Source organism: Ptychodera flava, chromosome 15 (genome assembly GCF_041260155.1).
Source record: "Ptychodera flava strain L36383 chromosome 15, AS_Pfla_20210202, whole genome shotgun sequence".
Lineage (NCBI taxonomy): Eukaryota > Metazoa > Hemichordata > Enteropneusta > Ptychoderidae > Ptychodera > Ptychodera flava.
Window position 1 is genome coordinate 32,308,479 of NC_091942.1, and position 12,060 is coordinate 32,320,538.

The 12,060-nt window shown below is 38.1% G+C and overlaps 1 protein-coding gene across 2 annotated transcripts in view; it reads right to left on the minus strand.

The window, feature by feature from the left end:
• Nucleotides 1-12,060, minus strand: part of LOC139151917 (caspase recruitment domain-containing protein 11-like) — a 29,213-nt gene that overhangs the window by 12,946 nt on the left and 4,207 nt on the right. The window contains exons 1-8 of one of the 2 annotated variants that reach the window (XM_070724960.1): nt 8,183-8,751; nt 7,715-7,919; nt 4,685-4,819; nt 2,547-2,887; nt 2,140-2,328; nt 1,479-1,634; nt 751-876; nt 79-249 (exon numbers count right to left, since the gene is read on the minus strand). In XM_070724960.1, the coding sequence (XP_070581061.1) occupies nt 79-249; nt 751-876; nt 1,479-1,634; nt 2,140-2,328; nt 2,547-2,887; nt 4,685-4,819; nt 7,715-7,919; nt 8,183-8,230 (1,371 nt within the window). In that variant the 5' untranslated portion in view covers nt 8,231-8,751. Of the gene's footprint in view, nt 1-78; nt 250-750; nt 877-1,478; nt 1,635-2,139; nt 2,329-2,546; nt 2,888-4,684; nt 4,820-7,714; nt 7,920-8,182; nt 8,752-12,060 lie in introns of those variants that run through there. The other variant, XM_070724961.1, reaches the window with a different exon arrangement.

The window sequence follows — 12,060 nt, forward strand, 5'->3', positions numbered from 1 at the left end:
TTTGATGAGAAAGAAACAGCATGTTTTCAGGAGCAGTACAGTCAGGTTTTCACGCAGCTACTGTACACTGAGACTAACCTGATCACTCCCAGAGTCAACGTAAGCCCTTTGTTGTTTTTTCAATTCTCTCAAATCATGAGCCACTGTTTCAAATTCGTCCTGCAGGTGGTATAGTTTTCCATAGTATTCATCTCGCTCCTGTGTCATCGTGGCACACTCACTCTGTGCTTTGTCTCTGTCTCTGATGGCCTTCAATGCAAATTGAACTTTTGATATATCACACAAAGGGGCAAATGTTTATTTAATCTCACAGAAATACATAACTAAATTGATTGGTACTTTTACCGTAGATGGTAAAAAAATTTACACCAGGCTTTGATTTTTACAAAAAGTGACTGTGTTATAGAAAGAAAATCCGCATGAGGCAGCTCCAATTTACGACGTATTTTAAATATGTATTTCTCTGAGTTTTGGTTCACATTTCAAAAGCCTTCATTTCCCATTGGGTGAAGCTATGGTTTACATTATCTGGAAAGCCATCAAAATGGAGCACTCCTAGCCTTATGCTTTCAGAATTGTTATACCAGCAGTTCACAGCTCTCTAACCCCAAGACTTGGATGATATAAGTGATTATTTTTGTTCAATAAATTTGGAAAGGTTTATAAATATATATTCTGTGAACTAATTTTACTGGTTGTACACTGCTCTGGCTAAAAGAAGATGACTAAATGGAAACTAAGACTGTATACCTGGTTTCTTTCCTTCTCTCTCTCCATCAATTGCTTAAAAAGCTCTTCTTTTCTCCTCTTGAACGTTTCACAATCCTTTCGAAGAACACTATTTTCCTGCTCCAGTTGCTGTTTTTGCTCAGAAAACTAACAGATCAACAAAAAAAATTCATGGAACTAAATTTGAAAGTCTGCATACTGTGAGAAACAACACTGATTACTGTTTGGTGTCAGCAGATCTTAATCAAAAACAGCAATTTAGAGTGAGTGGTTCCAACCCACTTCTCTTATTGTGTTTGTTGTTGTTTTTATATGATTACACTGAACTTAAATCTTGGATTGTGAAGCCTAGCTCAAAATTATGGTGGAATTCAACCAATATTGTGAACATCAAACTTTTCATGGGGAGTATGTCTCACATTCATTCATTTGATATTGAAAACCAATTATGGGATTGTTGCGCAAACATGCATCAATGAAATAATCAGTATGATGTTTTGAAAGGAAAATGACATTGTGTTATATGTTAAAATAGACATATTACATATATTGATCTTTTATCTTATTTTTGGTAAGTGTCTGCTGCATATGTAATTTTCTTCTTGAAATCAATATTCTGATTTCACATTTTTTAAACAACCATTTCATGGTCCAGCAAACTTTCAAAACGTAAATAAATTTATCTCTCCAATGAACCTGAACCAAAATTATATAATACCCTAGAAAAAAACTTTGGAATAACACCTTACCTTGTTTCTCTCCTCTTCAGCTGCGTGGCATTCTTGTCTGACAGAAAACAACTGATCCACTGTGTGTTTCAGTTCATTCTGTGCAGACTCACGTTCGCTTTGAAGAATAGCGATCTGGTCGTTTTCATCTTTGAGAACTACGGACTGTCGAATATTCTGTGTTTAAAGTCATGTGTGCCATAAAATGTAAAAAAAAAAAAATGATAACGACATCACATTATTTTCCACTTGAATATTTTCAGAAGGTTGAATATTGTTAATCTAGAATGTATTTTTATTCGACACCATATACAATTGTCAGTTCTCATTCTCCTTGTGTCTAATGATGTCATTTGACCCGCTGCTTTGAATCTAGTTGAGTTATTGAGCGTGCCAGTAGTACCCATAAACCTTTCAGAGGGAACAGATTCATCTTAGTAATATACTAATCAAAGGGTATTGTTGGTCAAAACGCTGTTTGAGTTTGGAAAGATTTGACCAAAAACTTTCTTTCCCATAGTGTCACAATTTGCAAGATGACACCTAATTTTTATTCTTGATTTTCAAAGAAAAGGAATGAAAGTTTTCTTCAGGAAAGTTCAAGCAAAAGTCTGAGTCTTTTTTGAGACACGTACTACCTTAATGATAGAATTGTTTGTTTGTTTGTTTATGCAACCATTACCTCATTACTCATGTACTTGTTGAGTTCAGCTTTTAGGAGTTGATTTTCCCTCTTCAGTTCATCAACTTCTGATGCCTTTGGTTTGGTTTTCAGCTCATTTCGTAATTTAATCGACTGGGATCTTTCAAAGGCACAGTCCCCTTCTAATCTGTTCAATTTACGTCTCAGCTCTTCAGTCTCGAGAAGTGCCTGAAACAGAATATTGAAATTTTTTTCACAGTTAGACTATCAAAAGCTCAAGTTTTAAAAGCTATAATATTTGTGAGAGACAGATTATTGTGAACGAATTTCAATATTACAAATGATAAATGATAATCGATAAGTGATACAAGTATCTCTTCATCACTGTTACAGATAAACATCTTCAAATACAAATGAAAAAAAAACCAAAAAAACGATAAAGCTACCTGGTGAAGTCTTGAGCTGGCAAGTTCCTTATCTGCTTGATAGTTCAGTGACCTTTGAACTGCGTCACACTTCTCTTCTGTAACTTGATGAAGTCTGTCCTCGTATTCTCGGAGATTTGTCCTGAGACGTTTGTTCTGTTCCACTAATCTTTTATGACTTTCTACTTTTTTCTTCAATTTCTCAACTTCCCTGGTGAGCTCCTTCTCTCTTTCTGTCACACGGGACAGCTCTGACTGCAGAATTTTCTTTTCATTGCCAACAGTATTGTATTTCTGGGCCAGGTCCGCAAACGTTGAGGAGTCCGAAATGCCTTGCACAGAATATTGTAGGAAAAAATCATCTAAAATCAAGGGATATGATATAAAACATCATCTAAAATCAAAAGATATGGTATGAAAACATCGTCTAAAAACAAGGGATGTGGTATGAGATCATCTAAAATCAAAAGATATGGTATGAAAACATCGTCTAAAAACAAGGGATGTGGTATGAAAACATCATCCTAAAACAAAAGATATGGTATGAAAACATCGTCTAAAATCAAGGGATATGGTATGAAAACATCATCTAAAATCAAAAGATATGGTATGAAAACATCGTCTAAAAACAAGGGATGTGGTATGAAAACATCATCCTAAAACAAAAGATATGGTATGAAAACATCGTCTAAAATCAAGGGATGTGGTATGAGAACATCATCCTAAAACAAAAGATATGGTATGAAAACATCGTCTAAAAACAATGGACAGTTTTGAAAATCCGAGACAGCAGTCTCTACAAATCACAGAATACCTTTCAGGTGGAACAATCAAATTTTTACAAACTCCTCGGCCTAGAAAATGTATTTTCAGTTAAACTGAAAACTAAAATATAGATCACAGATATTTTGCCATATCATTTTCAGTCTCGACTGCATAAAACCACTACTTCCTGTAAAAAAGTGTTCACTTTTGCTGTAAAACATTATCACAGTTGATGATTTTGCGTTCAAAACATCAAAGTAAATAAGACATGTCGTCTCAACTTTGAATGCTTGGTCATATTCAAGAAACAGGACAATTTTGTTCCCTGAAGTTCCAGGGTAATATAGCTGCCTAATATTCTCATTGATATGTATCAGTACAAAACTTTAACCCCGACACTTTCACTCTAACCCTGACTGTTTATGTTCCTAGAAATTTTTTCTAGGGACAAAAAATTAGTGTGTGACAGAGCATGATATAACAACATTTTTGCAATATTTGCTGGAAGGTGTGTCCAGCATTAGAATGTGCTAAAAAGTAATTATGATATTTATGTTCAGGTTAAAACTATATAGAGTTAAACACTTCTTCGTCACAAACAAGAATTGAAGAGGTTAAGGGTCAAATGTACAACCATATACAAACTGAGAGGTTTTGGTATTTACAAGTCAGCGAACTTTATTGTGCGCCCTCAATGGCAGGCAATGCAATAAAGGACAATTTATCAACTTCTGTACCCTCTAGATTATTTGCATATCAGTAAACGCGTAGATATTTTAAGTCTCGTACGGTATTAAACATATCTGTATGTATAATGCACTCAGACACAAATCAGGTATTTTATGAGTAAACAAATATTGATTTCAGCAAAACCTGTTCATAAGGACACATTCTGAACAAGTGGTGATTATGGTAGTATGCGCCTCGAAAGTGAAAATCTTTAACTTTTGCTCAAACTTTCTTTAATTAAAGTTTTAACTATTTCTTACCAAATCAAGAATAAAAATCACCAGTCACAATGCAAAGTTTGGTACTAGAGAATCAAACTACCTAATATTTACCGATATTTGAAATTAAACATGTCCACCGTCTCTGTGTTAAATAAGGGGGAAAATAAAATTTTCGATTATCGAAAAACTAAAACGATGACATTTTTTCTTACTCCAAGAGCTTGAATTGTAAAGTGAACCCCCGACACGCACGCACGCACACACACACACACACACACACACACACACACACACACACACACACACACACACACACACACACACACACACACACACACACACACACACACACACACACAAAAGGTAGACCAAAAACGAACTCTAAAATGTTGAGAGTCAAACGAAATCCCAGTGGCGCATTCAACTTAAAACATGCAATCTTACCCTCATTGTCTGAAAAATGTTCCGGTTCTTTTTTGGTTATCACTTTGTAAAGGTACGGGTGTCGTCTTTCAAGAATTTTGCAAAACTCTTCATATGCCGACGGTCCTTTCCTCAGTAAAATGTCGAGGAATTTCCCTGTAATGGATTGATGAATGGATGAATAACTGCCCTGCACCAAATCTTTCATGTAACAGGTTTCAAACTTAAGTCGATAAGTTTTCGATCGGGTTCGTATACAGCAACGCCGTCTCCAGAATTACCGATTTCCCTTTAAAAAGTGGTAACATTTGATATTTTCTGCGGTTTTGTTCCGGAAGACAAGCGATATTTTATATGTGATTTAAATGAGTGTGAAGTATTACTGGAAAATAATAAAATAGATATGAAAAAAAAACTCGGCTATACTAAGTTCACTGCATGTGCTTCGCCCTTCGCTGCTGTCACTGAAATTAGGACAATGCGCTATCACTGTTAGCGACGTTATCGACTGTTTTGTTTGTCAAGGGCAAATCTAGTGATTATTTTGACCCTATTTGCACATAAATTTAATCTAATCATTATTGGTATAACGTGAAATGAATTATACTAAATTTGATCAAAGACCTTAGAGAAACTGTGGTCTATGGTCAGAATAATTCTACCAGACAATTTATCCTGGAACAAGTAGAAATCAGACTCAGGAAAAACCCCAAATCAACTAGGATCTAACTCGGAAGAGGTTGTCAGAGCTAGAGTGAGACACGTCATTTTTTCCTCTTTCCGAAATATTACTTTTCCCCTTCCGAGTAGATAAAACATGAACACGGTTTTTCTCTAGATTTCTATTTTTTCGTTTTCACAAATTTTATCGGACCTTTACTATTTTCGCAAAGGTGGCTATATTGAGCTTTTTAAAAGCTTTTTATTCCCAATAATTTTGCCCATATTTGACCATTAAGTAGAGGATTACGATAATTGTAAGCTTACGTCAAAAAGATTCCCGATCGGAAAGCGTGCTGGGTAACTTTCCTATCGTTGGGTGCTATCACAGTCTTGCTGTGAGGTTTACGTTTCAATTCGGTGTAATTCGTCAGTTTCACAGACAGCAACTCGACACAGGCCCCCGTGCACTGGGTAGTCTGCTAGATCACGGTCCCTCCGCGAAATTTTGTGGAGGGACCGTGGCTAGATCGATCGATTTACTGCTCGATCTATCGATCCCGTACTCGATCTGCCTAAGTTGCAGTGGCGGGCATATCGAGTACGGGATCTAGTAGACTACTCAACCCAAGGGCGCCTGTAACTCGGCGTGTGCAGGGTTTGTATTATCCGCACCTTGAAACACGAGCTAAATATAAAAACGAAGTCCACAAAGTATTTCGTACCAATACTTCGTTATCTTCCAGAAGAGACACTGCTGGCTTCCAAATATTTTGGGAAATTCTCTCAGTGTTTTCTCTCGCCGGGGTCGGCATTCATAATACAGGTTTAGTATTTTTCACTCCTTTTTCGGAAGAGGAAACTTGACTCTGTCAGTTACATGAACTCTTAAAAGATAAATTATCATTGCTTTTACTCGAGCCACAGATAGAGAAAGAAAGTGGCGGATCACCATTGCAGTGTTTCATTTCAGACCCTGTCATTTCAGAACATGTTTATTTTGGGAAGCGGAAAATGGAAACGAAACGAAACGGACTATTTATCTTGCGTAAGAGCTTGGAAGTAGTTTTGTTTCTAATAGCCTACGGTAGTTTGCAAAGACGGCACCGCAGATACACGCTATAATGTTAAAAGAGCAGAGCACCGAATTGGTACTACTGGCATCATTCGTCTAGATGTTATGAATATGATTTAAAGGCACTGTTCGCGATCCCTGGGATCGCCTTTGTTCTAGTCTGTAAGAAGATTATGGAGGTGTGATAGCCTTTTGTTTTCCATGGAAATTGTAATCTGATGGGTAAATTTTGTGATGACACAATCTGGTGCCAACACAGGCCTTTAATGTAGTAACTAAGCTTAAAGAAAACAGTCTGTATCTCTCAATTACCCTCCCTATAGTCCCCTTCATTAATTTGTTCTGCCGATTCATAGACGAAATGGCTAATCGCCCTGACCAAATAACTCGTTGGTGATCGGTAGAACAAATCACAGTCGCCTGTTTTCTCAAATTCCACTCTGAGTCTATGCGCTCCATATGTATAAGTATGTCCATGGGGCGCGTAGACGCAGAGCAGAGTAGAGACGATTGATCGATCAAACAGCCTACACACCCCCGGGTACACACCCCACGAGTGCCATGCCTGCAGTGCCCGCTATGTGGCAGCGAGGTTACGTAACTGGGGTTTACTTGCACTGAAAATAAGTACCGTCGTCGTCGTTTTTATGAGCAATCCACAAGTCAGATCGTCGAAAAAGGCAGGTATGTACATAAACCCTCGAGAAAAACTAGAGAGTCTATGGTATGTACACTCAGAGTAGCCCTGCTTACAGGTCTGTGTGTTCCCGGCGTTATACGGCCTCCACCACATAGCCGTATAACGCCGGGAACACACAGACCTGTACGCAGGGCTACACTCAGAGGTACTGATATGTTTTAAGGCTTTGTTATCTATCAGAATATTTGTTGCCGAATCAACATTCGACAAGACAAAAGACTCGGATGTACCAGATCACGGTCCTTCCTGGCCCGTGACCAGATACAGACATGTATTGTACCTGACAAGTCCATTGACAAGCATTTCCGGGTTCAACACCAAGCTAACACAGATAAGTACAGAACAACATATGTAGGCCAAACGCAAATATTATTCAACCAAGGTTTTTAAAGCTATCGTCCGAGGAGGATCGAAAAGGAAACAATTAAAACCGGCGAAATCTCAAGGCCAAAGAAATGCACGACTGGATTGTAACTTTAGGAAAAATACATGGAAAGAGTACATGCTGTCAAACAACTTTGTTTTGGCGGAATGCATATTTCTGACGACAAACTACACTTATAGTTATACCGGCACTGTCTTAGCGGGTTGCATATTTCTAGCGACAAACTCTTACCGGCTCTGCTTTGGCGGGTGGGATATTTCTGACGACAAGCTATCTCCTCACAGTCTTCGGCGTCCAGTACCTTCTTCGCCCGGAGATCATCGAATATGCGTTCTGGATCCAAATACTTGACGATCTCCAGCCGACAATCTTCCAAGTGCGTGCGGGTTTCGTCAAACCAGTCTCCCATGGTTTGCACACCGATTCCGCTCGTTAACTGGAACATAATGATAAGTGAAAGTTTTGAAATGAAATTTAGAGCTCAATGTATCCGACTATATCCCGAACGTATAGGATACGGAAGTGTTTTTATCGCTATGTGAGTTCCCCTGTTAAATTTACCATTGGCCGTTTTCCACATGCAGTATTTATCTTGGGACGATCACCATATCTGGTCGTCTACAGATTATTCCGGATGGTGGTGTCTTATTCGGATAGTTACGGGAAAAGAACTTTCCCACTGATATTTTTAACACTTACTTCCTTGTCGTTGTATTCCGTCATGAGGATGGAATCACAAGACTGCATCGCGCGTGATTGTCTTTCCCCCGACACAGTTGTGTCTTGTGACTTCAATTTACAACTTGCCAAGGGTGTTTCTTCTGGAGAGATCCTCCTATATAGAGAGACTTTGTTACCCCGAAGTAACCAAGCCGTGCGGACCAGCCGGTGTTCAATTTACTGGGTATGGAAGAGAGTCCAAGTCTACCTGCATGTTTGCATAATCGCTACTGTAATATGCGAGGATTCCCAACTCGAGGACGACTGACTAATTCCTATTGTGTTTTTGATTCTTATGCTAAAGCTCTAGCCATGTGAATCGGTCCTTGCAAAACATAAAAGTAGGCATTTATGTACATATGGAGGTAGCAGAGACCTCCATGATGTACATGTATACACGATGTCTGTCGTCGGTTTTTTCAGAGGCTGTTCGTTTAAGGAAAAAAGTTTCATTTTCATGCAAAATAGTAAAGAACGCCAGTCTTATTGGATGTCTATTACAAGAAAAAAGGCCACTGAGCTATTCGTATGGAAGGGAAATTCCAGAAATGGACAAAACATTTTAAGAAGCGGGCTTTGAGACACGTATAGTCTGTATGTGGTCAATAAACTGAGCAGCGATTTAAAACGATTGTACGTCATATAATTCGCCTCCCTTGTTTGTTCTGAAATCAAAATTGATATTTTTCAGAATCAGGTTGCTGAATATTTCTTTTCGAGTTCCAAATCTCCCTTTTAGAGTCACCTCTTCAGACTGTAAGAATTACAAATTATATGAGAGGTAGGCGCCATGCCTATTATGCCGCCGATTTACAAATTGATCAGAGCCAAGGATGCGGAAGATCAGATGGCGGTCATGAAGGCTACTTTGAAAATAATCGTATGTACGCAAATATTAAAATTGGACACATTGATAGAGATTTTACTTTGTAGTTAACGAGACATGTGGAATTTACTCGAACATCGAACACTGAGAGGGTCTTGAACCACGCCTCTGAGAGGGGTCTTGAACCACCCCTCTCCTCAATAACTTCATCCTATTATTAGTTTGATGGAACACAGAAACCATGTTGTCAAGATTTAGTCGATCGTTCGCGGAAAATCCTGATATCTCAGCATATACCGTACATGGAGAAGAGACGTTACATGTAGACATTTTCTGTTTCAGTTCAATGAACATCGCGGGAAATGAAAGTGTGCATGATTGGTCTCTAGGGAAAGTACGGCGTATATATGTCAGTTTCCATGGTTACCTCGGAAGCTGCGTTTATTGGAAGATTCGAGTATTAAACATAATCGTGTTAATTTCGCACAGACGAGACGCTGTCGTGAGCATTTGAAGTAATACATACTAAAATTTTAGGCTTTTCAACTTGGTGACCGCTTTTGACCCACATAATAAGCGAAGGGTGGTGAAGCGTTTTAATATATCGCAACTGTGATACATGGTTATTGGCTCACCAAAAGGGTGCGAGTTCGGGTCAAATGAGGACGCCACTATTAAAATAGCAGTTGGCTGATTGGTGTTTCTTGTAGGGATGTAAACTTACTGACATCAGATGATCCGTACAATATCGACTTTAACGAGTCGTGCCGACCTAAATGTAAACCTGGTCCTATGAGTTATAAAATGGGATTATCGGAGAAATACGGTCCCTGGGTATCAAATCCCGTGGAAATACTTTAGAGTATTTTTATACAATAGGATAAAGTAAAATCTCTCAAGAAATTTTATGGTAATCTGATCAATATATAATGCAATGTACTGGTATATATATTGCATATATTGTTTGGCGAAAAGGGGAACTGTGGCATGCCCTCCGACCCTATTGAGGAATTGAACCCGTTCACACAGAGTATAGTTGCGTAGTCGCAACACCAATCCAACAGCTCATAATAAAAGCATATAGAACAGACGAGTTGTAGGCCTTACGTCCGTTTTTGCACGAGCCCCCTCTCTGAGACAGTGCTGGTCTCGAATATTTTATTATTATTTTCATTCGTGTGTGGTTTGTAATATTGCGGGGATTTTGCGAGTTAAAATAGACCACAAATCATTACACCCATTTTACACGCCGTCGTAAAATGGACAATATTCTCAATGGATTGCTACCAAGGTTTCAGTCATCGTTCAATAAGTGTTCCACAATTTTGTGCAGTTTCCTGATACCATAGCAAGGTCAACCTCACTTCTGTGTTGTTGTTTTTTTTGCAAGTATCTGGCACATGGCCAGAACGCACTATCAGTAATAACAAATGTGTAAAAATAGTTTGTGTTATTAATAAATTTATAAACATCGTTGATAGAAAATGTGATATTTCTGCCATGATTGAATACCTGTAGCACTGCACAGTAATGCGTTGTGGTGGTATTACCGTTTAATAGAGAGACAGCGAAAGCAGTAAGCATACTGTTATATCACATTACTTTGCAAATGATGCTATACCCAATGCCCGAGGGCCTGTGCTACAACGGCACGAATTTGGCATAGATTCTGAATATTCAGGATTCCAGTACGCTTTGGTACTTATGGAAAACATAAATACAAAAATGACAGTAATGTGTTTTAATAACTATGTTCATAATTATCAACTTATTAATAACATAAACAATGTTTATACATTTTCTGTGAACTAATTTGGCCTGTGGTTCTGGTCCTTGGAGTTCGGTGGGTCATGTTGCATGTACACGAAATGTGTATGAGAAATTGCATTTTAAAATTCTCATTTTGATTTTGAATTCAGATTAAAAACTTTGAATTTATGACTTTTAATGTCTTCATTCCGTGCTTTATCAAGACATATTATAGCGGTCGGCGAGAATACCACGATCCTTGACAGATGCATAGAACAGGTACACGCCTCGAAAGGGACAGACTTCAACTTTTACTCAAACTATCCTCAACGAATATTTCCACCATTCTCTTTCTAAATCAAGAATAAAGGTCGGGTGTCATCGTGCAAATTTTGGTATCAGAGAAACAAATTACCCAAGATTTACCGATATTTGAAATTCAAAATTCACTGTGTTAAATCTACGGAGAAAAATAAAATTTCGATTTTTGAATAACTAAGACAGTAGAATCTTTTCTTACACCGAGAGAGCCCCCACAAGTGGTAGATCAGAAAAGAATTGTAAAACTTAGACGCTGTTCTACTTTAAACTACCTGTGGTCGTCTGAGACAAATCTATGACGTAATTTCTGGTACGGACCGGAAAAATATGCCAGGAAGATCAACATCAACGCTGTTTTCACGAACTACACACCTCAACGTATACATGGTATGTACTGCGATGTTTCACGTGATTCTTGCATCGTGTATTAAATTGACATTGAGTTCATAATTTATTTGAGAAGGTAACTCACAGCACAGAATGTAAAAATACAAAACCCCCGCATTTGCAAAATTAGTTCCTTTAAAATTAGTAACCACTGATGCGTGCCAATGGTACACTCTCCCACGCAAGAGTCATCCACATCATCGTACTCATCGAATGAAATTTTAACGATCGCACTGACAACTTCCGGTAAACAAACAAATATGCCTAGTTGTATATCGATACATGCTTACTATCATTTTGAACTATGACCTGTATTCAATACAAACACTGATATGAGACTACCTTGTTGTATTTACTGGTGCAACTTATCGAGTAGGGTCAGTCAATGCCAATTTTCTGAGTCTGTCTTCATTGAATAAATTACCGCGAAATTTCCGGATTTGTGATTAAATTCACATAATGCATGCGTGACTTGTTTCGGTTCTCAAGTAATTTGAGTAGTTAGGTTCCCGTTGCAAAATTAACCAGAACATCATCGGAACTAAATTGGGATAATTTGATTGGCACAATTTCT